Below are 25064 nucleotides of genomic sequence, written 5' to 3'. Positions count from 1 at the left end.
GGTTCGGCACAACTGACATGGTTCTTTCTTTGGAAACTTCCCATTGTCCTACTTCGTCTCTTTCCTCTCCTGTCTTTTTGTTGTTGTTTTTAACACACTTCGTCATTTTGCTCGCGGATACGGGGTACATGGGTGGAAAATCCTGGAAGAGTTTCAGGAGATTTTATTAAAGATGGGGGATGAAAGATGAAGGGGGAGGGGGATATCCCATCTGTGTAAAGTGTCGAAGTTTATTCATCTGGTGTATCCTTAAAGCTCACGGCGAAAAATTACATACCACGCTATTTGTTGCTGTCTTTTTTGCTTTTTTGTTGTTAAGACAGACGCCACATGTTTCCTTTTTCCCTTATGGTGGTTTGGTTATTTGCGGTTATTTTTTTTTTGTCTTACGAGTTGACATGGTGTCATTTGTCAAAGATCAACATACTATCATAGTTACTGTCTCTCAGGTGGTGCAATAAAACGTCCCTTTGTTTTGTTCGATATTGAGAGTGTGATGTTTAATATGTGGCTTGTGTAGGTTTAGCTGTTGCTAAATAGTTATGCGCTGGCCTCAGGGAGCAAGAAAACTTCTGACTTCAAGCCAAAGTGCTAAGATAACTAGCCTAAGAGTCTACTAAATCTATCCTAAATTTACCTGTCTTTTTGTCATTTAGGATAGGTAGATATCTTGAATTTTCTTGCCTCCCCTGGGTTTGTTGTGAGTAGTGTTTGGTCTCATCTCAAATATCCTTTCGTGGAGGATGTAAGTTTTCATGGATCGAGCTACAGTACATATAAGCAACACGACATCACAGTCATTCGGAGACGATTGGTGTTATCTCTGGATTGTTGATAGCTATGCTGAACACTTTCATACATCTTCCTGTGTCTCATAAGCGGCTCTCCTATTCCCCTCCGGAGCAGCCTTAATGATATGCCGCATCCGTGATGCTACCAAAAGAAATCCTGTGCCTTGAACAGGACTTCACGGTTTCCACCAAAATTAACTTTCTTCCTCGTCCTTCGGCATCTTTGTTCTCGCGAACTCGCTTGCTGGGTCGTTCCTTTTCCGAGATAACATCAGGGGAATGTTCAGTAGGTGGGCCGAGGTCCTCGATGAGGGCGCCTGCGAGCTTGAAAGCAGCATTTGCGTGCTTCTGTGTCTTGATAGCAAGGCGGCGAATTTCCTGCGCTTTTTCTCCCAGTTCATGAAGACGTTGATCGGAAACATCCTAACTTCCGGTGGTGTCCTTGTGAAGCTGAGGTTGAAACTCGGAGGGGCCTTGTTCGATGTCACTTCGAATGCTGGTGAGTTGTTCTCCATTGTTGTTGATAGACATCTCTGGCTGAGCTGTACGCTTGGGAGTATGATAATCTTCATCATTGTCCTGCTCAGCTTTAACTTCAGGAGACTGAGGCTGGCCCACGGACGACATGGTAAGAGGTCCGGGACCCGGGACCTGAGCACTGGGTCTCTGGCCCATGATGAGAAAGAACTCTCGCTCGGAGTCAGCAAGACGTGGGTAGAAGGGTCTGGTGGGATTGATATCCATCTCCCACAGGTCTGACAGGTCCCGATATATTCCCTTGAGAGCTTCGCTATACGGAAACAGAGCCTGAATGATAAAGAAGTAGGGATAGTATGGTCCAGAGAAGGGCGAGGGATATGGCGATGTGCCCTTGAAATGCTTGTAGCAAGGATGTCCACTGGCATTTCTTGCAGTGCTGTTCCATTTGCCTCTCTTTAGATACTCGCACAGCTCATGGATTGCTCGATCCGACATGACGCTCTTGGCTTTTCCGAAAGATTTCAGGACGTTATAGACCTGGGTTCTGCGCCATCTTCTCTTGCGATCGTCGTTGCAGTTTTCCCATTTTGTTCTGAACATATTGAGATCCAAATCGTGGCCGCACTCAGAAACAGACTCGGATAAAGGTACGCGACGCGACATGGCATCTGGGGGTTGAGTGTCTGCCGGAGGAGCAGACATGGTCTTCCAAAAAGCTGAACCAGAGTTAGCTGGAAGAAAGGAGAAAGATGAGACGAACTCACAAGTGAAAGCGGAGGGATGTTGAGGGTAAAGCAGTGCCAACCTTTGTAGCCTGGCTAGGAAAATGTGAGATAAATTTCTCTTCATGAGGAGGAAAATAAAGAGAGAGGACCTAATATCGAGAAACGCGGTATTGAGCGTAATGCGAGAGAATATGACGGGTTGGTTGCCTAAAAGGTTGCAGAGCTTGCCAGTGCTGCATAAGTGATAGTCTAAGGCTGATTAAAGCCTTTCTCAGTTACTTGCCGGCAGCAGAGAATTACAAGTACCCCCCTGGACAGATGTAATGATAGAATATGAATATGTACTCAGATGTAAAGTTCTATGTCAGTCCCCCAACGAAATGACAATTCCACAGCCATGCATTTTTGGAACACTTGCTTATATAGTCCAACGACATGTATAGATCTATCTATAAGCAACATGATGTCATGATCATTTAGAGAATATACGTATTATCTCTGGTTTATTAGGAATTATAATGAACAACACTCATACATCATTAGTGTCTTCATGCGCAGCTCTTCTGCGACTAAACTCATAAGTCATTACGCCTCCATATGTGCCTTCTCTTGGTACTTCCTAAGAAGCATCTGGGACTCGCAGTACCGGTGCTGCATGTCTTGGAGCTCTTGCTGGGTTTCCTGGAGCTGTTGCTGCGCGTGCTCGAATCGTTGCTTGTACCCGAGGCTGTTCATTTGGAAGTCTTTGTCCTTGACCTCTTCCTTTTTCTCTTTGAGCATGCGCTCGAGGTCCGCAACACGTCGGTCATATTCCATGAACTTCATATTGATACCGGCCAAGTGTGGGCTCATACCACTGGGGGAGTTTGCTACAGGCCCGCTACTGTTGCTGGAGGTGTTTGGGGCGCTTTGGAAGCTCGAGTTTTGTGCTTCGGGTCTGGGGGGTTGTCTGGAGACAAGGGGCGTAGCGAGGGAGGGGTGAGGGATAGATGTTCCCACCAGCTTAGATCGGACAGGGTGGTTGCCGAGAATAAGTCGAAGTTCTCGCTCAGAGTCTTCGAGACGAGGGAAGAAAGGGATACCTGGAGTAGCCTTTATACTCCAGTGGCTAGACACTGTTTCATAGAGCTGCTGAACTGCTTTATGCATATCCTTGTCATTGGGGTCTTGGGGGAAAATTGCCTGGATGGCAAAAAACTCGGGGTAGTATAGTGATGGAATGCCTTTGTTATAACTGCCCTTCCCCATGAAGTGTCTATACGCGGTGTGGGTGCTGGCACGCTCACCGTGGTGAATCCATGTACCCTTTCGCAGGTAGTCGTAAAGCTGAGCGATAGCTTGCTGGGACATGGTCTTTTTCGCCTACTCGAAAGCAGCCCGGACCTTTACTATCTGCTCATTGCGCTGATCGAGATCACCACACTGTCCATCCTCGACAGGAAATACGAGGGGGAGGGTGTATTCAACCTCAGCCGCAGGACGGTAAGACGCCATAGTATCAGCCAAATCTCAGATACAAGAGCGAATAGCAAATATAAAAGGTCTATAAGAAGTATTCAAGATTAGTATCAAGTTTAGGAAAAAGTAAGAAAAGAAAGGTAACGTATTTACCGCCGCTTGCAGATAGCAATCCCGATGCGATACTACCCCCTTGCGTTTACTCTACCCTAAGAGTAAGAGGGCTTTTTCAGGAGAAAACAAAACTGAAAGAAAGAGGAGAGAAGCAAGAATCAAGACTTACATTTGTGATGCGTGTTGAAAGAGAATTTTCTTAAGAGAGTGCCTGGAGTGCTTGCACTGTTTGCTGGTGATATGCTGAAAGCCAGTAAAGGTGAATTACTGGCGTTTGGAAATGCTTAGTGTCAATAGCAACCTGGAATCAAAATCGGCCCGGAAGCAAACTGGTCAGGACTTACCTTCCTCTGGCAAGTGAATAAATGGATATGTGTAAGACCATGTTTATATTTTGACCGACTGAGAAGTCTTTGACCAGTGGCTGCTGATACTGAACATCCAGCTGATATGCAGTCACCGTGTAAGAAATGACAGGCCAAGGTATTTTGAAGAAGTATCTGATTATGTTCTAATATATGTATATGTACGTATATGGGGTAGTGGTATCGACCCCCAGCTGAATACGACAACTCCCCAACCATGCATTTTGGAACGCTTGCTTATACAATCCAACGACACACGCAGATCCATCTATAGCCAAGTCCTACTCATGCTAAGTCTCTTGTAACTGCTCACCCTCGGTTCTCCATACTCCCTCGCCGTACTCAGCCCCTCAGACGTCTCCTTTCCACTCGAATTATCCTGGAAGAAATAATGGTTCGCACTCGGCGCATACGCAACCTTCCACGGAACAACAAGATGTCTCTTCTCAGGGCCTCCACCACAGCTGCCGTGGAAAGAATTGCTAGGCGGACTGTTGATCGCCAGGGAGAATAAGTTCTGCGGCTCTGTGAAGTCTGTTACTAGTCCGGAGCGCATGATGAAGTAGCCGAGACAGAATAAGTTTATGGCGAAGACGAGAACGAGAACGACGTAAAAGATGTTCTGCCATGGTTGTGTGTGTCCGGATGTGTATTCTTGTGTGATGAGAGATGCATTGAAGGCTTGGGAAAAGCCAGGTGCTGGGATGACGTTTTCAGGATAGGCTTTTGGGTCCTGATCCCAGTAATGACGGAAAGGCGTGTCAATGGAACTGATCATGATGAGAGAGCTGGAATACACGGCGAGAGCTTCAGCGAGTGAGGGATAAGAAGCAGGCATCTTTGGTTCGTGAAGGGCGAGTTGAGTGAGGATACGAGCGTTGGAAGCATTGTTGTTAACAGCACCACCGTTGAGATCCATAGATAGTCGCCATTGATCAGCGAGCCACTATTGTTGTCAGTCTTGTTCATACAAGATATGGGGAGAAACTTACCTTCCAGTCCAGAGAGGGAGCAGACCAGCCTTGGTCTGAAGGGAATGATCGTCGATAAGCGTTTTCGTCGGCGTCGTCTTCGCAGTGAGCTTTCATGCTGGCACCAGCGATACCGGAGATGTTGAACTCGGTGGAACAATTGGGAGATACCCATGATCGAAGCTGACAGACGGTGTAGTTCTTGCTCTCGGCTGATTTGCCGAGGGTGTAGATGGCGTCTGCTGCGTAGACGGTTGCGTTGGTGAGGAGGTTGAAGTCAAAGGGGTACTGTGATAGGTTAGCTATGACTCTCAAGTATATGTGGATGACTTACCATCTGGAAGACAGGAGGCCGACGCTCGTACTTAGGTCCCCATCTGAAGACATCGTCCACAACAGTCCGGTTGAGATAATAGTTCTTGTTCTTTCCATCAATTGGCTGAGGAACTCCACCCGTCCAACCAGGCCATCCCGTCTTTTGGCCAGGAATATCAGTGTTGTTAACTTTGGCATTCGGCCATGTCGTATAAACAAGAGGCGCGAGCTCTTTCTTATCCATATCGACACATAGAACGTTAACAGATGGCGAGACAACTCCAGCTCGAACAGTATATTCTCCAACTCCAGCAAGATCGTCAGGTTGAAGAATTCCGTTCGCTTTGAGAGTTGAAGCACCGTAAACGCCGGGGTGAGGAAGGGCGAGAGTGACATTATTAATAATACGGCCTGTTTCCTCAAACTGCGCTTCAACATCGCCGTGTTCGGTCTCGATCCAGGACGAGTACATCGTAGTGTTGTCGAAGAGAAGTGTAGTTCCACCGGGTCGCTTCTTTAAATCTGATGAGATTTCGGTTCCGTTTTGGTTGAGGTTTGTCCACATGTTCATATAGTTGAGTAAATTCCTGTAAGATTGTCCTGAGAATTGAACGTTCATGCACGACTCGGCGGCGTGGATGTCTTCGGTGATGTTGAAAAGATACGGACAGTCCTCACGCACATAAGCTGCATTAGCATACGATGCGCGCACGTAACCCGCAAGTTCCTTATGCTCCCAACTCCCAGACTTGAGTTTCGGCGAAACCATCGCGTCAGAAGCAGTGGTGTAAAACGCAGCTGCAATCGTAGCAGTAAGCGACAACATTCCAAGAAGCGTCAACGACGAAGAAGGCAGTGTTTCGAAGTGAGTGATCAAAGATCCAGGCTGAATAACCCAATTCCTCATCGTCATCTCAGCAAGTGACATCCCATGCGCTTTTCGAATAAACGCTCGTCGTGTGAGAACTTGACCCAAGCATGAGACGAAGACAGTGACGAAGGACATTTCGATGGTCTTTGCTAGTAATGCTGCGAGGGTCGTTGCTGTTGATGGTGAGAGGGATGCTCCGGAGGCGATTTTGTGTCCCCATCGTGGTTGGAGAATGGCTGTGACGAGCCAGATTCCACTGCCGACTGTTGAGTAGACTGAGAGAACGTAGATAGTAATTGAGAGCCAACTTGATCTAGGTTGGTGAATATCTCGTGTTGTTGAGCAGCCCTTTGGAGGCTCAGCTATTCAAGTAAGCTTCATATTCCAACAACAAAATGAGAAACTTACCAAACTTCTTGTAAAAAATCTCATCATCGAATTCATCATCCATAGCATCCCCCCTCGGTTCCACAATCTTAGGAAGTTTTCCTCCCTCACTCAATTTAACTTCTCGCTCCATAGTCCTAGGCATATCCTTCTTCTCATCACCACGCGGCATAGACGGAGCCCAGATCTCAGAGTACGGCTCAGGAGTTCCCTGGGAATCAGCAGCTCGCGGACTAGAAGAAGAACTCCCGGCTGGGTGACCGCCAAGCAGGTTATGAAAGGAATGCGGTGTCTCGGGAGGACTGCTCATTTTTGTCTGAGTTGCTTCCGGCGAGGGAACGCCGGAGTGGTGAAGATCGGCCATTTCGTGTGGCATTAGATGATGGTAACCGCTGCCAGTGATTCCGAATATATTTATACCGGAGGGTTTGCGAGTGTGTATGTCTTCTGGTTGCGAAGACTCAGCCATGTTGAGAAGGTTCCTTTTCCTTGTTTTTGTTTACGGAAGGGGAATGTAGAATTGACGAAGCTGGGATGTAGGACCCATGCTAAATCCTGTCAGATTGTGATGCGTGTTGGTCAATTCCTTCTGCAGGGATCGCTGGGCGAAGGGTGGCGCAAGCGGTATAGAGAAGGGATGTAAGACACAAAGAGAGACCAAGTTTCAGATCGACAGAGACCGATGATTTTGATTGCGGATATGTACGTGCGCGGTTGTGTCAATACGCCGACTAGTTGCCAGTAGCTAATATTTGGTAGAGAAGAGTCGAGATCTTTTTTCCTCGTCTACGCACCCGAGAACAAGAACTTGCCAAGACTGTTGGTCAAGAAGGATTGCTGATGGAGACCCAATTTACTATACAAGGATATATAGCTTAGCTGCAGTAAGGCTGACTGAAGTCTGAGTGGATAAGTTACGATCGATCGCAGGGCTCGTTTACAGCATGGCTCTGAGTCTCTATAGCTCTCTGTAAAAATAGTCTCTAATTCTTATGTCTTCGGTTGTGATACCGTTCTCTCAAAATGTCCCAGATGAATGCAATGCAATGCAATGCGAATCATGGCTGCAGATCTTATCTTAGCTCGGCATATCAGCCATGTCAAAGAACGGCCCATGTTTCACATCTCAACGTCGTTATATCATGATGAGCGCTTCAATTGAAGAGTTACCAACCTCGCAAACAGAGTCCAAGAGTTCATGCTTCTCTCCCGGACAACCACAGTAGGGCTGTGTAACTGCTGCACCTCGCCTCTGATTCCCTAAAATGTGGATCAGACGTTGCTGACAGGATCCACAGATGGTCCTTTTTTATTACATGGCAAGGGGAGGCAAGATCCTAAGTGATAAAAAAGCTTAGGATAAACTTGGGCAAGTTTAGTAGGTCTTTACACTAGTTATTTTTGGCACCCTTATCACTTACTCCCTACTGTCAGCATGCCAAGGCTTTGCGTCGCGTGCTACCAAGATGAACTGATTGTCTGTTGATGATGCTTCAGCATAATTTCGGAGAGTTTATTACGGTTGTTGTATGTGTAGAGGTGAGAATTCGAGGGAGCTATTTTGAGATGTTTGGCCCCCCGTCTTATTAGTGTTGTCCACTATCGTGGCTTAGACGATGATCAAGGACGCTTTCGAGGGTAAAGCACATAAGCTTAAGAAAGATGACGGGATTGACTTCTCAAAGTTCTTCCTTCATGAGAAGAAGAAAGGCAAGAGTGAATTGATATGAGCACCAATTGATAGGTGACCTCTATCATGTCTCTTCTCAGACTTGGTGAAAAATGTGTCTAGGTGGCGGGGGTAGAGGTGTCTCACAAAACAATCATCGGACCTCTCGATAAGTGCCAGATGAGAAATAAGGAGGCAAAGTAGCCTTCAAATCGTCTCAATAGCTCATGTCTTATATATGAAGAGTTATCTTCGTTTGAGTTTCAGCCTTATGGTCCTGAAGAGGTAAGCGTATATTCAAGCTTAACTTGGCACGCCACATGTTGATACTTCACCATCACCTCAACGTACATTCTCAGTACTGAATCCATTTCATTCGCTATCATAACCTATCCAAATCATTCATATCTTAATCAGAACAAAGAAGTAGCAGTCCTTCTCTTCCCCCCATCCCCCTTGATAAACCGAATCTTCTCATTCGCATCCCCCACAAGCGTAGCATCCTTCGCACTATCATCAACATCCAACACTTTGGTACTGCACTTCTTCTCAACATCAACCTCATCATTATCCTTTCCAAAAGGAATTGGTCGGATCACTTTGAGATTGATGTCGCTGTCTTCTTCGCCTTCGCCGAGGCCTCTGTGGAAGATGCGGATGCCGGCTACTACGACGGCGTTCCAGGGATCTTTCTCGGCTTCGGAAGTGGATGAGGAAGAAGAAGAGGTGGATTCGTTATCGGAGTCGCTGTCGGAGGGGACGGTGCCGGTGTAGTTGTCTACGTGGATCCAGAGTTCGCGGTCGGCGAGGGTGGCGAGGGTGCCGACGCTTTCGACGTCGGTTTCGTCTTCGCTCTCGATGTCTTGCTCTTCCTCCTCCTCTTCTTCGGCATCTGCTTCAACTCCCTTGTCATCGGCCTTGGATTCAGGTTCTTCAGCTTGCTTAGCATCCTCTTTCTCGTTCGAGTCTTCGTCTGCGGTAGACTCAGGAGTCATGGGCTCCTCCGGCTTGGACTCAGCCTTCTCCTCACCAGACTCAACCCTTTCTTCCTTCGCAGCCTCTGCCCTCTCAGTCTCTTCCTCCTTCTCTTTCTTCGCAGCTTCCTCTGCCTCAATCTTGGCTTTAGCTTCAGCTTCAGCTGCCTTCTTCGCAGCCTTTTCCGCCTTCTTGGCCGCCTTCTCAGCCTTACGAGCCTCTTGTCTCGCCTTCTTGGCAGCTTTCTTGAGAGCAAGCTTCTCCTTTCTCTTCAGTCGCCTATGCTCATCCCGCGCGAACTGTCGTGTAGCAAGATAATGAGTCTCTTCGCGCTCCTTGAGAAGCTTTGCCTTGATCTTATCTCGCTTCTTCTGCTTGAGCTTAGCTTCATGCTCTTTTCGCGCTGCTTTCTCCTCTGGAGTCTCAACGAAACGACCCTTGCAGTGGCCGAGATCGTAGGCGAGACCAATACGGAGAAGCTTCTCGCGACGGGACTTGGCGTTGTCTTTGATGACCTTCTCGATAGGCAAGATGTCTTGATTGCGAGTGGCGTTGATCTTGACGCGTACTTCGTAATCACCAGCTTCAAGCTCAAGCTCAACGTTGACGGAGCGCGTCATGCGGTATGGTGTCTGGCTTCGCACAACGTAGTCAGAGTGACCGGCCTTGTGAAGACGGAAACCAAGCTCAAACATGTACTGGCCCTCGAGACCTCTGAAGTAACGATCATCAAGCTGAGCGAGGACAAGGACAACAGAGCCAGACTTGGAGAGGGTGAAGGAAAAGTGAGTGTCGTGGTAGTCCAATGCCCAAGGGACAGATAGTGTAGTCCAGAGCTGACTGACGCGCCAGTCGTCGGTGAAGAGACGGGTTCTCTCGAAGGCCTGATACTTCCTAAGCAGGTCTTCATAAGAGATCCAGAAATCTCCATCATCTCCGAAGCGGTGGTCGAGCTTTTGAAGCCACTCGGCAGTCCACTCCTTGGAGCCGTCGCCTGTACTTGATCAGCATTTGTTCAACCTGGTAATGTTGGGGTTGACTTACTCCATGGACCAGTCCATTCACCTTTACCCCAAGGGTTCTTGAGCTTGAGGAGACGCTTGCCATCAATTTCGACAGCTTTCTGGATGGAGTAGGCATGCAGTTCTACAATGCCCTTGCGCTCACCCCAGCCACGGCCCCAGATGCCAGTGTTGCAGCCGAAGAGGAACTCTTGGTTGACCTTGAGCAATTCTTCCTTCCAGAAGTACTCCTACACACTAATTAGTACTGTGATACGTGCATTGACGTTGTGGAACATACTTTGTCAAGAATATCCGTGGTCAGAAGCTCAGAGGTAACACCTCCGGTAAGATCCTCAATACCCTCGCCTCCGAAACCGCCCTCAATGGCACCGTAGTCTCCGTGAGCCTTGGCATAACACTTCTCGAGAAGAGGCAGCCAAGTCTCTTGAGGATGCTGACACTGAGCAAAGTACAGCGCACTGCTGTTTGACTGGAAGATGCGACGGTACGCTTCATCCGGGTCAACGCGCTCAACGTCATCAAAGAGGATTCTGTCAAAGTACCCCTCATCATAGTCCGGCTTGATGAGGTACAGCTACAGTTTGTCAGTTTCGTGCCACGACACGCAATGGGAAACTTACGAAATCGTCAACAATCTCAGAAATCCAAGCCCCATCCCGATAAAACACAAACCCATAAACACCAACATCCTGATCATGCGCAACACAAAGCCTCTCGATCAACCCGGGCTTCTCACTAAGCGTACACAGAGCCGCCATGAGCCAACAATCACCATCCCTTCCCTGTCTAACATCATTCGCAGTAGGACCATCAATGTAAAAGCAAGGCTTGTCGAAAATATCACCAACGCGCTTCACGCTCTGTGGACGAAGATCTTCACCGGGCTGATAGTTCTCAACATTGGAGAGAGAGTGCAGACAATCGTTGCGGTAGAGCTTGAGATCAACTTCAATGTCAAAGTGAGGATCGCGGTACTTTTTGTTGATGCGGCGGCATTCTTTGACGATCTTTTCGACTTTGGCGCGGCATGTTGCTGCGGCGTCTTCGTAGGATGCTTGGGTTGTTGTGGTTGTTACTTGGTTACCTCTTTTGGCGGCGAGATCAGTGTATGTGTTTGAGGGAATGACAGTAGTTGCTGTAGCCTGTCAGTATATTTTTGGTTTGAGAGTGTCTTGGGGGAGTACCTTTGCCTGGATTCTTGGTAGTGAATTGTTTCCAAAACTTGTCAATCGCTTGTTGAGGCGTGACTTTGGATCTATCACCAAGATCAGCGACACCAGACGCAATTTCGGCAAAAGACGGGCTTGCGGAGGTAGAACTAGAGGAAGAAGATGAAGGCATCTTGTCTGACTATTTAAACCAACGGTCATCAAGATAAACTCCTCACTAAAGTCATAAAACAGAGTGAAAAGAAGGAGAGGAGAAGAGGAGACTTGCTGACCTTTTATCCTCATACAATCATGCACGCCGAGAAACACAGCGCTTAACGACATCTCAGCTTTCAGCCCTGTAAGCAGCCAACTCATCAAAAGACCCCGAGATGCAACACTAAGGAGTAACTCATCCATGCAGAGTAGCTGAGAGAAAAATGTAACCAAAACGGGCGTCGCTTTACCCGCCCGTTTCTGTAGCTGTGTCCAACGACGATAGAGCTTGGCCCCCAAAAGTCCCATTTTCACGGGCCGTGATACCCCTGTAGCGTGCCGCATGTCAGCCCACCTAGGCTTGTAGGGCTGGAGAAGGAGGGGAAGTGAGTCTAGTTGTTGGTGATTACGTTGAGGATCCTAGTCGGATTTTGCGGCTGGATGCATGGACGGGGCTTCACTACTGTATTGGAAGGTCTTACAGTAATGCCAAGTTGAGGGTGCATGTTGAAGGATTATCAATAAGCCCAGGCTTCCTTTTAATGTTTCAAGTGACAATTCAGGTTATGTTTATCAGTTGTTAAAGCTCTCAAGGTGGTAGTTTTGGTCTGATAATATTGTCCAGGTGTAACAAGCCACCCTAGACTATTCACATGCACAACAGCAAAGATGGACAAACTAACCAAACTACTGTAGACCATGCATATCCCAACCTCAATATGTGACATGTCTCGTAGCTCAGGCGAGTACGTAACGCATAATTTGTTTGCCCTCGTTTGGCCCATCGGCTGCCATCCCTCAGCAGTGTCACAGGCGAGAGCAAACTGAGGATAAGGTGCACAAGACACAGTCCTGCTTTGAGAAGATGCATCAGAATCGACCCATGCTAAATACATTTCCGACGATCGATCTTGCTATACCTCATTTGTCAGCCGGAGAGCCTAACCCTCCAGCCCTACGCCAAGCCCAAGATGCGAATGACTACATCATCGAGGCAATATCGCTCAACAGCTGCATATCATCTACCCTATCGCAGCTAAGCAGTCGCAGCCTGATTTTGAGCTGAGCACCCCTACCATATCTATAGCCCCCATCCCTCCGCAATGAATTTTACAATGCCGTTCAACAATCCATCATCGACTTGCTCCCTCGGCCATGGACCCCCTCAGCATCGCCAGCGGCGTAGCAGGCCTTCTCACAGTCTCAGCCGCTGTGATAAAAACGTTTGACACCGTCAAAACCAGCATCGAAAACTGTCCCCGAACAGTATTCTGGGCGCACGCTGAAACAAAAGAGATCAACTGGGCGATTAAACGCCTCAAGAGTTTAATCGATGATCCGGATTCGGTGCCGAAAGCGGCGAGGATGTCGGTTGGTATTCATGATGCGACTGTCACGATAAGCGAGTTGATCAAAACGTGTGATCATCTCATCACCACGCTTAAACCCTTGAATGAGGACGGGAAGGTTGTTTTGACGAGGTGGGATCGGGTGAAGTGGCTGAGGGTGCAGGATGATGTTGTTAAGTATATTCGGCAGCTTCAAGCGCACAAGGGATCTGTCACTCTCATCTTGAACATTTTGCAATGGTAAGTCTTGTAACATCGAGATATCGAAGGCGCTGACAAGAAGAAGCGAGTCAGACGTGGTTATCGGGGAATCACAGCGCGCGCTGGAACTCAAGATTGATGCAGTCCTCAACAGCAGCGAAGCAACCCAAAGACGCATCGAAGGTCTCGAAGCGCTCTTCAACAAATTCATCGCCGACAACTCCACTTTGATCCCTTCAAACCGATCATCGATGGCTCCAACTCTACATCACTGGAAAGAAGACGACATCACAGAAACAGATTCAGTAGCGACATCGCGGAAATACGACCAGGATGAATGGAATGGCTTCCATGCAAGCGCAGAACGGTCACTGAGCTTCCCGACATCGAGTGTCCCGGAATTAGGAATGCCAAAACTCAGGCGCTCAACTTCAGCGGAAACTTCGACGAAGAGTGACAGCAACGGTACAACTTCACCACCACGTCGCGAATTCGAGGCAGCGCTTGAGAAGACGGACGTCTACAAGCGCGTCTACAACTCAACGGACGCTTTCTCAATACACTCTACCAAAGGCCGCTCCATGACAGGTTCAGTAATGACAAGTTTCAGTCTCGCCGACGACTCATCCATCTTGTCAGCCTTTCCGATCATGAGCAGAACTGAACTTCAACACCCCGAGTTTTATACACAGATGAGCGGCAATCAGCGCATATCTCGAGATCTCATGAGAGCCATCACAACAAGAAGTGTTGTAAAGTCTCCAGTGGAACCTCCCCCAGGAGCGCCGTTCTCGCTGAAGCAATTCAGATCGCCGCCGAATTGTGGTGAGAATGTCATGGGGCGATGGCATCAATCCCGGACTAAAGCTTGGCGACCAAAGGAGTTTAGAACAGAGATCCAATTCGAAGTCCCCGTTATCTTTGTCGCTACTTCGAAGACTGCAAAGGGACCTATTGATGGCGCGCAGGTGTTTCTCATCGATGGAACGAGAAAGAGTCTTGATGATACATGGACTGATCTTGAGCCACCACCTACCGGTACAATGACCAAGACAGGGCGTTTCATTAAAAATGAGCGCGCAACTTGGCTCACGCTACTATCAAATTTACAAAAGATGGAGAACGAATCGCAGAATTGGACTCGGCAGCAGATCATGGGCTTGAGGCCTCGACCAGCCAGTGCGACAGCAATACTCACATCCATCGCTGGTAAACACACGCTCAACGTCGCGCTTCAACGCGAGAAGAAAAGCTGGGATGACATGCCCCCATCCATCAATCGTCCCTACGCAACCACCACCATGAGCAGCTTGATAGAGATGCTCGCTATGCTGGGTATATACTGGAAAGACTTCAACACTTTCCACAATGTATACCAAGCCGAAGGAAATGGCTTTCTTGTGAAGGGTCACAAGATCAGCGGACTTGGGATTATGTTTCACTTTCAAGCGCTGGAGAAGGCTGTTTTTGAAGGGAATAGGACGGTTCCGATGAAAGCGGTGACGAGACTTGCTTTTGGACAACTTCCTACGATATTTACTGAGGGACATCCTGAGTATAAAGGTAGCAAAACGCTGTATGAGTGGCCATATGTTGGGCTGGGGAGTCGGACGGAGATTGCGGAGACGTTGGCTTCGTTTGGATGTGGACGCAAGGCGGTCAATTACTTTTTGAGAGATGGAGCTGTAACATCTCATATGTTCCCAAGTAGGCTCCCCCATTATACCACGAGTAACTGGTCACTAACATGAGATAGTCACTTTTGAACTCATCGGAATGATCAGCCAGGTCTTCCACATCAAGGATATCTGCTTCAGATACATCCCGAACCCATGCTACTGCGTCTGGAGCACGAGAGGCTTCTCTCTGCCCAAGCTTCTGGTTGCATATCAGCGATATCTTCAAGAAGATTCCGACATGACAAACGGACAACTCTCCCTTCATGTGAATACCATCTTCGCGCCGAAGACAGGAATTCGACCTGGGGATGGCACCCCGCAGAACTATACTTGGCAAGCACAGGACACTCTCCACTCTGTCCTCGATGAACTGGATGAGTTACTCGAACCATATTCCAGATCGAAACATGGCAACCCGCTGTTGTCTCTCGGACAGCAAGTCATCGGCGCTCATTTCGAAGAACTTCTCTCCCAAATAAACAGCCAACCCAGTGCCCCTTCCACCCAAACATTCCCACGCTTCGAAGGTGCCAACGCAACCAACAAAGAGGATACCCTAATGAAAGCATACTTCCAACAAATTCTCCCCGCCGTGCTAAGATCCGCATCGTCAACATTCTTCAACCTCAAAAACTCAGATTCCGAATTCCATGTTGTCAAGGGGGAGGCCGCACAAACAGCTGAGTATGCGGCGTATCTTCGCGCTGCGAAGGAAGTTTGGTATACTTTTGTTCTAAGGATGATCTGCTGGCTGATGTTGCATGACTTCCATCGCGATGATGTTCAGATTCAGAAGGGGAATCTGTTTGGGAGTGATATGCCTGTCTATATCTCCTAACGCTGGGAAGTCGATCGGATCTTCATGGAGTGAGCGCTGGTAGAATATGGAAAAGGATGGAACCTATAGACTTGATAAGCAGAAGATGAGAGACTTGTAGAGACCTTGGAATACAAATGCACGTCCATGCTTTCTTGAAACGCCTTCTGTACCCTGACTTGGGTAGGAGTAAGACACCAGATGCTGAATAGCTTCTCAGAAGGCTTCAATTAAGTTTAAGAGTATGACTGAAACTGAGTTAAAGATTATAATTGCCAGTTTGTAGATTAATATATGGAATCTTTTGTGGTGTATTGAAGAAACTATTGCAGTGAATTGAGTATAAATTAGCGAATGTGCAGTTGTTATCCAGTCTGAAGTATTGTTTCTCAAACCTATCAAGGCTTGGAAGAACAGGAGTTTCTGCCTGAGTTTGACTCCTTAGTTCTGCATAGAAATGCGCATGCGAAAAAAAAAAGCAGAGCCGTGAACCTCTGATTCATTGCCCACGCTCGCTTCATAACAACAAACTCTGCTTTCATTTCGTTCTCATTTCTTCTTTTCTCACCATCACCACAACCTCTGATTCCACCATTCAGCCACTTCCGGAGATACGGGGAGATATATTGAAATTCCCAATGATACATTCAATCTCTTAAATACGAATGAGCCCGAGCCCTGAGGTTTTTAATGCGAAACCTTGCTCAGGAAAGATGAGTTAGAGCAGCTGTCCAAAGCCAAAGCGCAAGACTGCATTAATGAGGCCTACAGATATAGAAAATCACAAGATGTCAAATGAGGATCAATTGCTCTGGATGGCTTTCGAAAGAGCCAAGCCACGCATGTGCGGACCAGCTGCAAAACAGACGATTGAGGCCATGGAAAAACACCGCCGATACCGAGGTTACGCGCACCCAAGCATACATCCCTTCTACGTCAAGATCAAAGGAAGGGGCCAGATAAATGACCCGGAATACTATTACTATCCTTACCTGCTGGTGCTCCAGGCCGTATGGCCTGACAGTAAACACGTTCAAACCATCGCAAAAGCGTTCTCGAAGTACTGGGGTGTCCCTGATATGTGGCGCGGCCCAGACCATTATCCCATGCTCAACGACAGAGACCGCGAAATGAAACTGTTCATGGGCGAGAAACCGAGTGAGACCGAGGAACGAGACGATGAAAGCTCAGCAGGAAATGGTGAAGACAATGAAGAGGAGGAAGAATACGTTAAACAAGAGGACGAGGAACAGCAAGAGGAAGAGCAAGAGCAAGCGCAAGAGGAACAACAGCATGACGAGCAAGAGGAAGAACAGGAGGAAGATGAGGAAGACACAATTCCCGATATTAGCAAAATCGATGCCATTACCGACATAGACACACTCGACGAACTGGAGGCTGCACTCGAAAACAGAGAGAAAGAGCTCATGGATCAGGTCCAGGAAACAAAGGAACTAATTCGAAAAGTTCAAGAGCGTAAGCGAGATCACTTTAAGGAGAAGTCCAGTGCCTCAAAGAATGCCTCAGAGAAACTACAGAAAAGGCTTGACGCAGAGCGCAGAGTCTCTGAGCACTGGGCCACCAAAGAAAGAGAGTATACGGAGAAACTTGAGCGGTCTTCAGCCACGCCTTCTGTCATCTCTCCACCCCGAGAACAGGAGACTGAACGTGCTGCGAAACGGCGACGTGCTGCTGGACCGGAGAACTGAGTGACTGCCGCAGGAAACGACAGAGAGGGCACCTCACGGATAAAGACCGTTCTTTGCCCAGCAGCAAAGTAAAACGACGCAAGGATTGGAGAGACAACAATTGTTGCTCTAGTTTTTGGTCAGGTTTGTCAGTGGGATGGAAACCACTGCACAAGGCGTTTGGTGATAACAAGTCAAACATGGAATTCGATACGCAATGGGCGTGATGTCACCAAGCATAAATACTAAAATTGATTGCAATTGTTCATTATGGTGCTGAAGAAAACTCGATTGTGCAGCGGTTTGTCCATGGTAAATGTTTGCTCCTTGCTTAGGCAGAAGGCAAGCTCAGACAAACACCAATGAAAACGTCACGGCCAGCATATGGGGAAATGATGGCAAGTAAAAACACGATTATGTAACGCCCATCTCTGAAAAGTATAAAGACCCTGAAACCCCCCGAGTTGAACCCAGCCAACTTTCCAACTCAGACCCAGTTGCAGCAATGGCAGCATCTTGACATATATATATGTATATTCTTTTTCTCTCCCTTGGGTTCAGGATCTCGAAAATGTCTCCGTGGTCCTGACAGGCCTTGTCTTCCATACAGCAACTTGGGATGAGAACTTCAAGCTCACGCCAGGAGACGGCATCAGCGCGAGAAGCGACCACAACAGTCCGTCCTATCGACTGCGGAAGAATGGATCAAACGGCTATAACAAGGTATCTATGTTACTTTACCATTGGCCTTACTTGAAGTGCTAACGTCCAGACAGAGAGCGCCTCTAGGGATGAAGGATGGGAAGCACCAACCTTGCTGAGGAGTGTCGGCAAGCCGCTTGAAATCTATATACATCGCGGTTCTGCCAACATGCGAAATGGACCGTATATTGGAATGACTCGTCTCATTAGCGCTTTTATGAATGAAGATCAGGCACAAATGCAGTTTACTTACTTTCTGGAACGGTAAACATGGTAAGCTACCCACTCAATCTAGATGGCTATTCGCATGACTAACATATGAGTGGATAGGTGTGTCGTTGGGGAAAAAGTCTAGTTCCATCAGCGAGCCCGCAGATGAAAAAGCCAAAGTCGATTTAAACGGCGGCACTTCATATGTCTGCTATTATATACTTGTTCTGTGGCGTTCGATTAGACTGCCAAAGCTACAATCCCCAAGTGCTCTTTGGAATAGTGTGCAGTCATCATCCAAAGTATGGTCAAAGGCCTGGCCTTCACCCACGAACCTAGCTCTGACCATCCATCATTTTCACTGCTTCTGCATCGTGCTGCTTCTTCATAACCATCACCGACATAGCCACCACACCGCCTCCAACGCAGGATGCCACGGCCACAAGCACGCTACAAGACGTCCGAGCTAGAGTCAGCATTTTACGAGCATGAGGTGGAACCCAACCGACCGTCTCGAGCGCCTCCGCGATGAACACAGCTCCCAGGAACCCAGGCTGCGATACGTCCGGGTCCTCAATTCCAAGAAGGGGCTCCAGGAGAGTGTAGGTTAGGCGGCCGCATAAGGAGCCGAACCGACCCTCGACTTCTACTATGACAACATCGAGCGATTCCTCACCCTACATCCTCAACCCTCGTCAAGGATTGAGAATCACCCGAGAGAACATAGCCATCATCATCTTCATGACCAGTGTATACATGCTCAGCTATCGGCCAGAACGATGATAACTCGGCCAAGTTTGATGTCAAGAATGGTGTCGCTTACGGATACTGGAAGGATCTTCTGAACATCCTTGCCATTGTGGCCAACGATAAGCTCACTGTCATTGACGACCCTAAGGAGGTCTTGAACAGCGAGAACCCTGGCAACATCTATATATGTATTCAGTATGACGACGGTTGGTTTTTCAGACAAAAACCTGGCGGGGGACCCCTTGGTCAACCCAGATTTTCAACAGTTTCTTCAAAGGCGCCTAACGCACCAGGAAGAAGCGCAAGCGCGCCAACACCGCCATCAAGGAGGTCGAACCTCAAGTCCCCGAAAGCCCTGACTGGCCACCGGATACAGTTTCAACACTGAAGCGTTGGTACCGAGCCATAAAGTATAATCAGTCTCCTCAAAGAACAATTGAAGACTTTCGACTCAAATTTGGGAAATATCGCCTGCATATCCCTGAACTTGTGATTCTCTGGCCAACACAAACTAGACCTTGAGCACCATGAATGGCTTAGCAACATGCCAGTACCGCATCATTGCCCCAGCAGATGTCCTTCCAAATACAAATCTATATATTATGATAATGTCTTGCACAACAGCAATGGCCTTTTTAGGGATGATCTTGGTGGCACCCACCACTGTTGGGCAAATTCTGGTATCCCCTCATGTAGGGGTACATGAAGGAGAATTCTGCAACCGGGTCCCTGGGCTACCATGGACACTGCAACACAGCAAGAGGCTCTATATCGGGATATCTAAAACCCCTACCTTCTTCAACAATATGGGCATGCTATTGAGAAGTTGGGCGGTATTGATCCCCAGCATCGTCTTGGCAGACCAACATGGAGAATCCGCCTACACCCGGACACCATGGTTCAAACTTTCGCCATTTGGTGCAATGTGGAGAGCTTTTAAGTTAGTGTTTAGTACATGCCTCTGAGATACTCAGGCTCTCACTTAAGAAGGCTTTCATACGCCTTTCGTTTACTAAAGTGCGACATAACCCAATCAGGGGTACCAGCGTACATTCTCATGGTCCAAACTCACTCCGCGAGGACAAGGTAGAGGAAGTTAGGGACTTTCAACTTAGCTCCACGCGGAAAGCGTGGTTCTAGATGAAGTCCGTTATATTGTGTATCTTCAGTCTACTCATATGAATTCTGCTCTCAACCAGATGGTAAAACAGATGTCATACGACACGCTCTTACTTGCCCTTACTACCCTTGTCGTCTCATGGAAGACGAAGACGGAAGACGACGAGCTATATGACCAAAGAGTCCTTAGTCTTAATGGACCAGATACTGTTCAACATTTTCACCAGCAAGTCGCAGTACTTGTCCGATTTCACTCAGGGTGCAGTTGGTACCATCATGCAGATCGGCTTCTTTATAAATATATTCGCCAAACAGCATGTCAAGGATGAGCTCTGCGCCAAGTTCATACGCCACCCGGTATCATTATGACCCCAGACCAGCACGTTCTCTCATGCACTCACAATTATTGAGCCGCTGAGTACAATGTTCCCAAATCCAACCATTGAAACCATTTCTTCCTCTGAGATGATGAGCAGATTGAAGACTCATTGCGGTATACCGGGAAGCAACAATGCGACACTGCAAATCTTAACAGACCACCTAGACAAGGAAGGTATTCGCTATACCATCCATGTCCGGCGCCGGGGTGACTTTATAGTCACCCAGCCTCATGAGTACCACATGGTTGTGAGCCCGACACCATCCACTGCATTCTCTATGAATTACAATTTCGACTACGGGGAGCAGGCAGGCAACAACCCAGGCCTACGCGCCTGTAGCGAATGATCATTTACTGTCACATACTGTCTATCCAATAAGGCCATTTCACCACCCCATGTATAAGCCAAACTCGAGATCTTCGACCAAGGTACCCTACGAGCCCTACGCGATCTTCGGCGACCGTGCTGTCCAGGCACTCATCGGCTCACAACACGCGCTGGCAACAGCTTCGACTAGTCGTAGTGATACATGAACCTAATCCATCCGAGACGGGTTCTAGACGTAACGAACTTTTGTTATGATCACCTGGTAGCCATGAACTCTTATTATTACTTATCCCATCTCATCGGAGCTCGCCTCAACGAAGTCCTCAACCCAACAACCCCCAGAGGGTGAACCAACGGTTGCGGAATCCGCCGCAACCTGCAGTCTTTCATCAATCACCAGAACCAGCAGCGAGTGATCATTCAGGCCCGCTGCATGCTGTGGATGGGTAAAAGGTCAACGCCAGCCCAGCACTCAGAAAATTGCACAAGGTCGATGGGATATGGGGATCAGTGAAAAATCACTGTTGACTTAACTTCTGCAAAGACAGAAAAGAGTCTCCATTGTTTCACTATTTGAAGAACAGTTCTACTCCCGACAGGCTGTGATACTCATCGGCGACTTGACAGAGTCTGCCGGGTATTCTCCCTATCACTATAGCCTGCATGGACAGACGTCAAGGCCTGTACAAGCACACCGACACCGCGCCTCTTAACAAATTTTTTACTTTAACCTACCCTGCAATTGTCCATGAGGCCTTTATCCCTTTTGAAGCCAGCAGAGATAGCATATTCCATATCACACAGAAGTCCTTCTACGACCTCATGTTACACAACAATACGCAAGCACTTGCCGATCTCCACAGGCACATAGCGTATCCCTATGCGCAGACGCTCGCCTAGGCTGGGGAGAGCAGAAAGTTTATTCTAGGTGGCCAGTTTCGGAGTTACTCACATACGAATACTGCTGAGGAAAACCAACAAGGGCAGTTAATAATGATAGCGTTGATCCATAACCATTCGCCGTGATACCGCCCAGTCCATGAGCGAAGAAGATGGACTTGGTGTCTATTATACTTAAAAGTTATGTTCACGATTGCTGCCAACTTGGCACTGCTTCCTGCCTCGTTCCCGTCCAATCCGCCTACAATACGGCTTCTGTACTTATGCTATTCCTCGTTTTACACCCATTAATATATTATCCTTCCTTCGGGCTCTCTATCATATCCAAGATGTATCCTGCTTTCTCCTCAGTCTACCCACAATGAACCCTGATATTCTAGGGTAGCAAGATTCCAGACCTTTACGACCTCGACAGGACCAAAAGTCCGCTGGGCTTTTACAGTCGCACTCAGAGAATACATCGCGATATTCTACAGCAGTTGAAGGGCGATCTTACGTGCATATATAAACTTGAGAATGCCAATATATAATGAGCATTATAGTTTTGACAATGACGAAGATCACCTCACTGCCATAAGTCCAACACACCAGACAACATTGGCTTCTACAGCTCTAGTCGAGGGTATATGAATTTTGACCATCTGAAGTTTATGCTTGTACATGCATTGCAGATGCTGAAGTTTTCGCCATTGACACTTGTCTATGGCTCAACATCTACAAGGAAGAATACAACAAGAAGCTTGCAACCAAGATCCTAGGTGTGAACACGACCGAGACAGTCACCTACTACACTACCAGGCCAAACGCCCTCAAGAAGGGCCACAGGGTCCCTGTAAATCTAGAAACACAAACTTATAGTAATGATCTTTTGTTGCATGGGGGATCTTATTGGAGCCATCATGCTTAATGAGCGGCTCAACAAGTTCTCTCCCCCCTCTCACAAGGCGGAACTATCCCCACCAAACGCGTCCGCTGCGGCATCCTTCCATATTACATATGTTTAACCAGCTGCTGAGAGAAGACCCGGAGATTGCAGAAGAACTCAAGGGAGAATACCTGGGAACTGGCCTTATGATCCGCTGTTTCTACCAGCTACCCCATGCCGCGACCATAATCATCACTTACAGGATGGGAACCCCATCTGCAGAAATAATTTCAGCCATACGTCTCCGCTAACCCACGTTTCTATATAAGCACAGCTGCACAAGTTGGCCTAAAAGTCGCCTTATAGACCCTTGACTTATGGTTAGGGGAGCACACAAAACCCGCCTAAACACGCAAGAAAAGACACCAAGATTTGGCATCCAAGTCGGAGGAAAGGACAGTGACATATATTTTTATATTAGAGAGTCCCTAGGCAGTCTGCAAGAGCCGATCTAGAACCGACGGGGAACTTCTACCTGTGCCAGGTAAGCCTACCTCATCTCATGTTAACGGAAGATCCTAACCCAATCAGTCGATCCGCAAATTCAGTCCCAGTGCACGCAGACACGACCATACGACACAATTTGTTAAACCACAACGGGCTGCTCGATGGGGGCAACAAGCCAGACAAATCTGAGCTTCGAAATGCCGATGGCAACCCCATCAGAAAGCGGTTTCTACAAATGTAGGGCATGACTAGACAGATAAGCTGGATCATGTACTACACAGGCGTCCTTATATCGATATATCCTCCTCTATCCCTATATACTTCATTTTGTCACACGATTATCATCGAAGAATGAACAGAAGCGCACTACTGAAACTGTATCGAATCTTTAACCCAGATTTCACACTCACAGCTGCGACAGCACTTATGGATCTCGAAGATTTCGTCGATCATTTCATGTTGTTAAAATGGGAGAACTATTCCATGAGTCATCGAGCCCTTCCTCGTGGAACAGATCGACAGTTCATTGCGTGAGCGTGGATTGTCCGAGAGGTAGCAGAACCCAAGAGTGAGCCGCACCACTCCGTGTGACGGTTACAAAACTGTTCTCATATTACATAAACGAAACGTTCTGGTCAAAAAATTCCTGAAAGGCTTGATTCAAGGGCAACACACAAAGACCGACGTGACCCGACTTGTCTGCAGTCCGTGGCCAAGACCTGAACTCATGCCCAACGTGGACCCTCAGGGGGCTCTTCACCCTTCACCCCGTTGCAGCCACGATCCGCACATCCTCGCCGAGTTGCATAAGATGAGAGTTTCCATGATTGCTTCATATAAAACGCTAGAGAGCGAAAGCACACGACCAAGCAAGAGGAAGCGAACGAGGTGATGAGAATTATCGCTGGACCACACGAAGATAACCCTTTGTAAGAAAGTTATAGAAAAAGCCGGTTATGATCGTATTGGAGTAGGAGAGGTCACCACAGGCTCGATCTCAGCAAATGATCTTTTCTTGAGCACTCAAGAATATCGATTTCCTCATCGACTTCAAGGGATCTGAGCGAACAACTGCCGAGAAGAAACTGGCAGAACGAGCTAATAATTTGACTGCAGAGGCTTGGCCTAGGTTAACTTCCCCAAGATGTCGGAAAACCAGTCCAAAGCAGACAGGAAGCGAATCCCGACTTTAATCCCCAAGTTTATGGAAGATTCCCTATCCATCATCCTCGATATGATCACCAACCCCATCATGCTCGCCAAGAGCCTCGCCCTCCTCCCTATTCCCAGTCACCCCATGCCTCAATAAACAATGTTGCTTATCGAGAGATGAACAACAACAAATTGCCTCGAAGCTTGGTATATATCACATTAGAAAGTCCTTGTGGTAAGTTGGAATACCGTCCACCCGCTTCATTGATCTAACATACGACGCAACAGATACCATGGGTGATTAGAGGCGCTTGCATGTTTCTTAGGGGAACTCCAGTGAAAGTCGCAGGGGATCAACCTGGTGCTGCTATCTAGGCCTGACAACGCGGATGGGGACAATGGGAACGAGAGGGACGAAATGACTGTCACGCTCAAGCAGAAGAAGGGTGAAAGGATGTAAAAGTTATACTAACCGGCTTTTTTGTTTTTGCTTAGACGCCTAACATATTAGATGAGGGACATGTTAACATCGGCGTGAATGAATCTGTTCAGTTGGAATAGACTAGAGAGTCATTTTTATCGCAGACATTATCTGGTGGGCCAGAGTAGAAATTAGACAACTCTGATGAATGGAGTTTCCATATATGGCTTTATTGAAACCTTTGTATCAAGTGTAAGATAGTAACTACAAGCTCCTTGGAAGGAACCCTTTGGTCATAAGTTCTAAGTCTGTGGCTCCAAGCATCGTGATATCTGAGCGAAATAAGCCTTAAGCGTCCATAGAAATCTCTTACGGTGAGTTTTAGTCTTTGAAAGCCTATTGAAGTGAATATCCGATGATGAACACATCGGTCCGTACATCCATACACCTCGCAAGTCCCTCCTCCACCACAGCACGTGAGGCTGGG

General features: G+C 47.7%; 8 protein-coding genes across 8 annotated transcripts; 4 read left to right on the top strand and 4 right to left on the bottom strand.

Moving 5' to 3' along the window:
- Positions 1 to 816: 816 nt before the first annotated feature.
- On the bottom strand, positions 817 to 2282 carry BKA55DRAFT_573794 (uncharacterized protein). Its single transcript, XM_046193237.1, has one exon. It carries the CDS (start codon positions 2118 to 2120, stop codon positions 1215 to 1217), a length of 906 nt encoding a protein of 301 aa, XP_046047602.1. The 5' UTR covers positions 2121 to 2282; the 3' UTR covers positions 817 to 1214.
- Positions 2283 to 2581: 299 nt separating this feature from the next.
- On the bottom strand, positions 2582 to 3346 carry BKA55DRAFT_692184 (uncharacterized protein; the record flags this gene model as incomplete). Its single annotated transcript, XM_046199749.1, has 1 exon — positions 2582 to 3346. The coding sequence occupies one exon, from the start codon at positions 3344 to 3346 to the stop codon at positions 2582 to 2584; it is 765 nt and encodes a 254-aa protein (XP_046047601.1).
- Positions 3347 to 4066: 720 nt separating this feature from the next.
- Positions 4067 to 7352, bottom strand: BKA55DRAFT_647368 (uncharacterized protein). The gene is made up of 4 exons (XM_046197228.1): positions 6499 to 7352; positions 5239 to 6452; positions 4926 to 5192; positions 4067 to 4879 (listed from the first exon to the last, which is right to left on the bottom strand). The coding sequence occupies exons 1-4, from the start codon at positions 6944 to 6946 to the stop codon at positions 4202 to 4204; spliced, it is 2607 nt and encodes an 868-aa protein (XP_046047600.1). The 5' UTR covers positions 6947 to 7352; the 3' UTR covers positions 4067 to 4201.
- A 1207-nt stretch (positions 7353 to 8559) lies between these two features.
- BKA55DRAFT_692182 (uncharacterized protein) lies at positions 8560 to 11487 on the bottom strand (the record flags this gene model as incomplete). Its single annotated transcript, XM_046199748.1, has 5 exons — positions 8560 to 10115; positions 10166 to 10373; positions 10424 to 10720; positions 10767 to 11281; positions 11331 to 11487. 5 exons carry the CDS (start codon positions 11485 to 11487, stop codon positions 8560 to 8562), a joined length of 2733 nt encoding a protein of 910 aa, XP_046047599.1.
- Positions 11488 to 12238: 751 nt separating this feature from the next.
- On the top strand, positions 12239 to 15888 carry BKA55DRAFT_647364 (uncharacterized protein). Its single transcript, XM_046197227.1, has 3 exons — positions 12239 to 13099; positions 13146 to 14767; positions 14817 to 15888. The coding sequence occupies exons 1-3, from the start codon at positions 12666 to 12668 to the stop codon at positions 15575 to 15577; spliced, it is 2817 nt and encodes a 938-aa protein (XP_046047598.1). The 5' UTR covers positions 12239 to 12665; the 3' UTR covers positions 15578 to 15888.
- Positions 15889 to 16024: 136 nt separating this feature from the next.
- On the top strand, positions 16025 to 17511 carry BKA55DRAFT_573787 (uncharacterized protein). Its single transcript, XM_046193236.1, has one exon. The coding sequence runs from the start codon at positions 16315 to 16317 to the stop codon at positions 17263 to 17265; it is 951 nt and encodes a 316-aa protein (XP_046047597.1). The 5' UTR covers positions 16025 to 16314; the 3' UTR covers positions 17266 to 17511.
- Positions 17512 to 20160: 2649 nt separating this feature from the next.
- On the top strand, positions 20161 to 21073 carry BKA55DRAFT_83879 (uncharacterized protein). Its single transcript, XM_046201650.1, has one exon. The coding sequence runs from the start codon at positions 20449 to 20451 to the stop codon at positions 20749 to 20751; it is 303 nt and encodes a 100-aa protein (XP_046047596.1). The 5' UTR covers positions 20161 to 20448; the 3' UTR covers positions 20752 to 21073.
- Positions 21074 to 21993: 920 nt separating this feature from the next.
- On the top strand, positions 21994 to 22808 carry BKA55DRAFT_541278 (uncharacterized protein; the record flags this gene model as incomplete). Its single annotated transcript, XM_046190362.1, has 4 exons — positions 21994 to 22013; positions 22175 to 22254; positions 22304 to 22464; positions 22641 to 22808. The coding sequence occupies 4 exons, from the start codon at positions 21994 to 21996 to the stop codon at positions 22806 to 22808; spliced, it is 429 nt and encodes a 142-aa protein (XP_046047595.1).
- Between the last annotated feature and the right edge of the window lie 2256 nt (positions 22809 to 25064).

The sequence above is a fragment of the Fusarium redolens genome (genome assembly GCF_020744475.1).
Source record: "Fusarium redolens strain MPI-CAGE-AT-0023 chromosome Unknown BKA55scaffold_11, whole genome shotgun sequence".
Classification (NCBI taxonomy): domain Eukaryota; kingdom Fungi; phylum Ascomycota; class Sordariomycetes; order Hypocreales; family Nectriaceae; genus Fusarium; species Fusarium redolens.
Note: the sequence above shows the minus strand (reverse complement) of the source record. Positions and strands in the feature narration are given on the sequence as shown.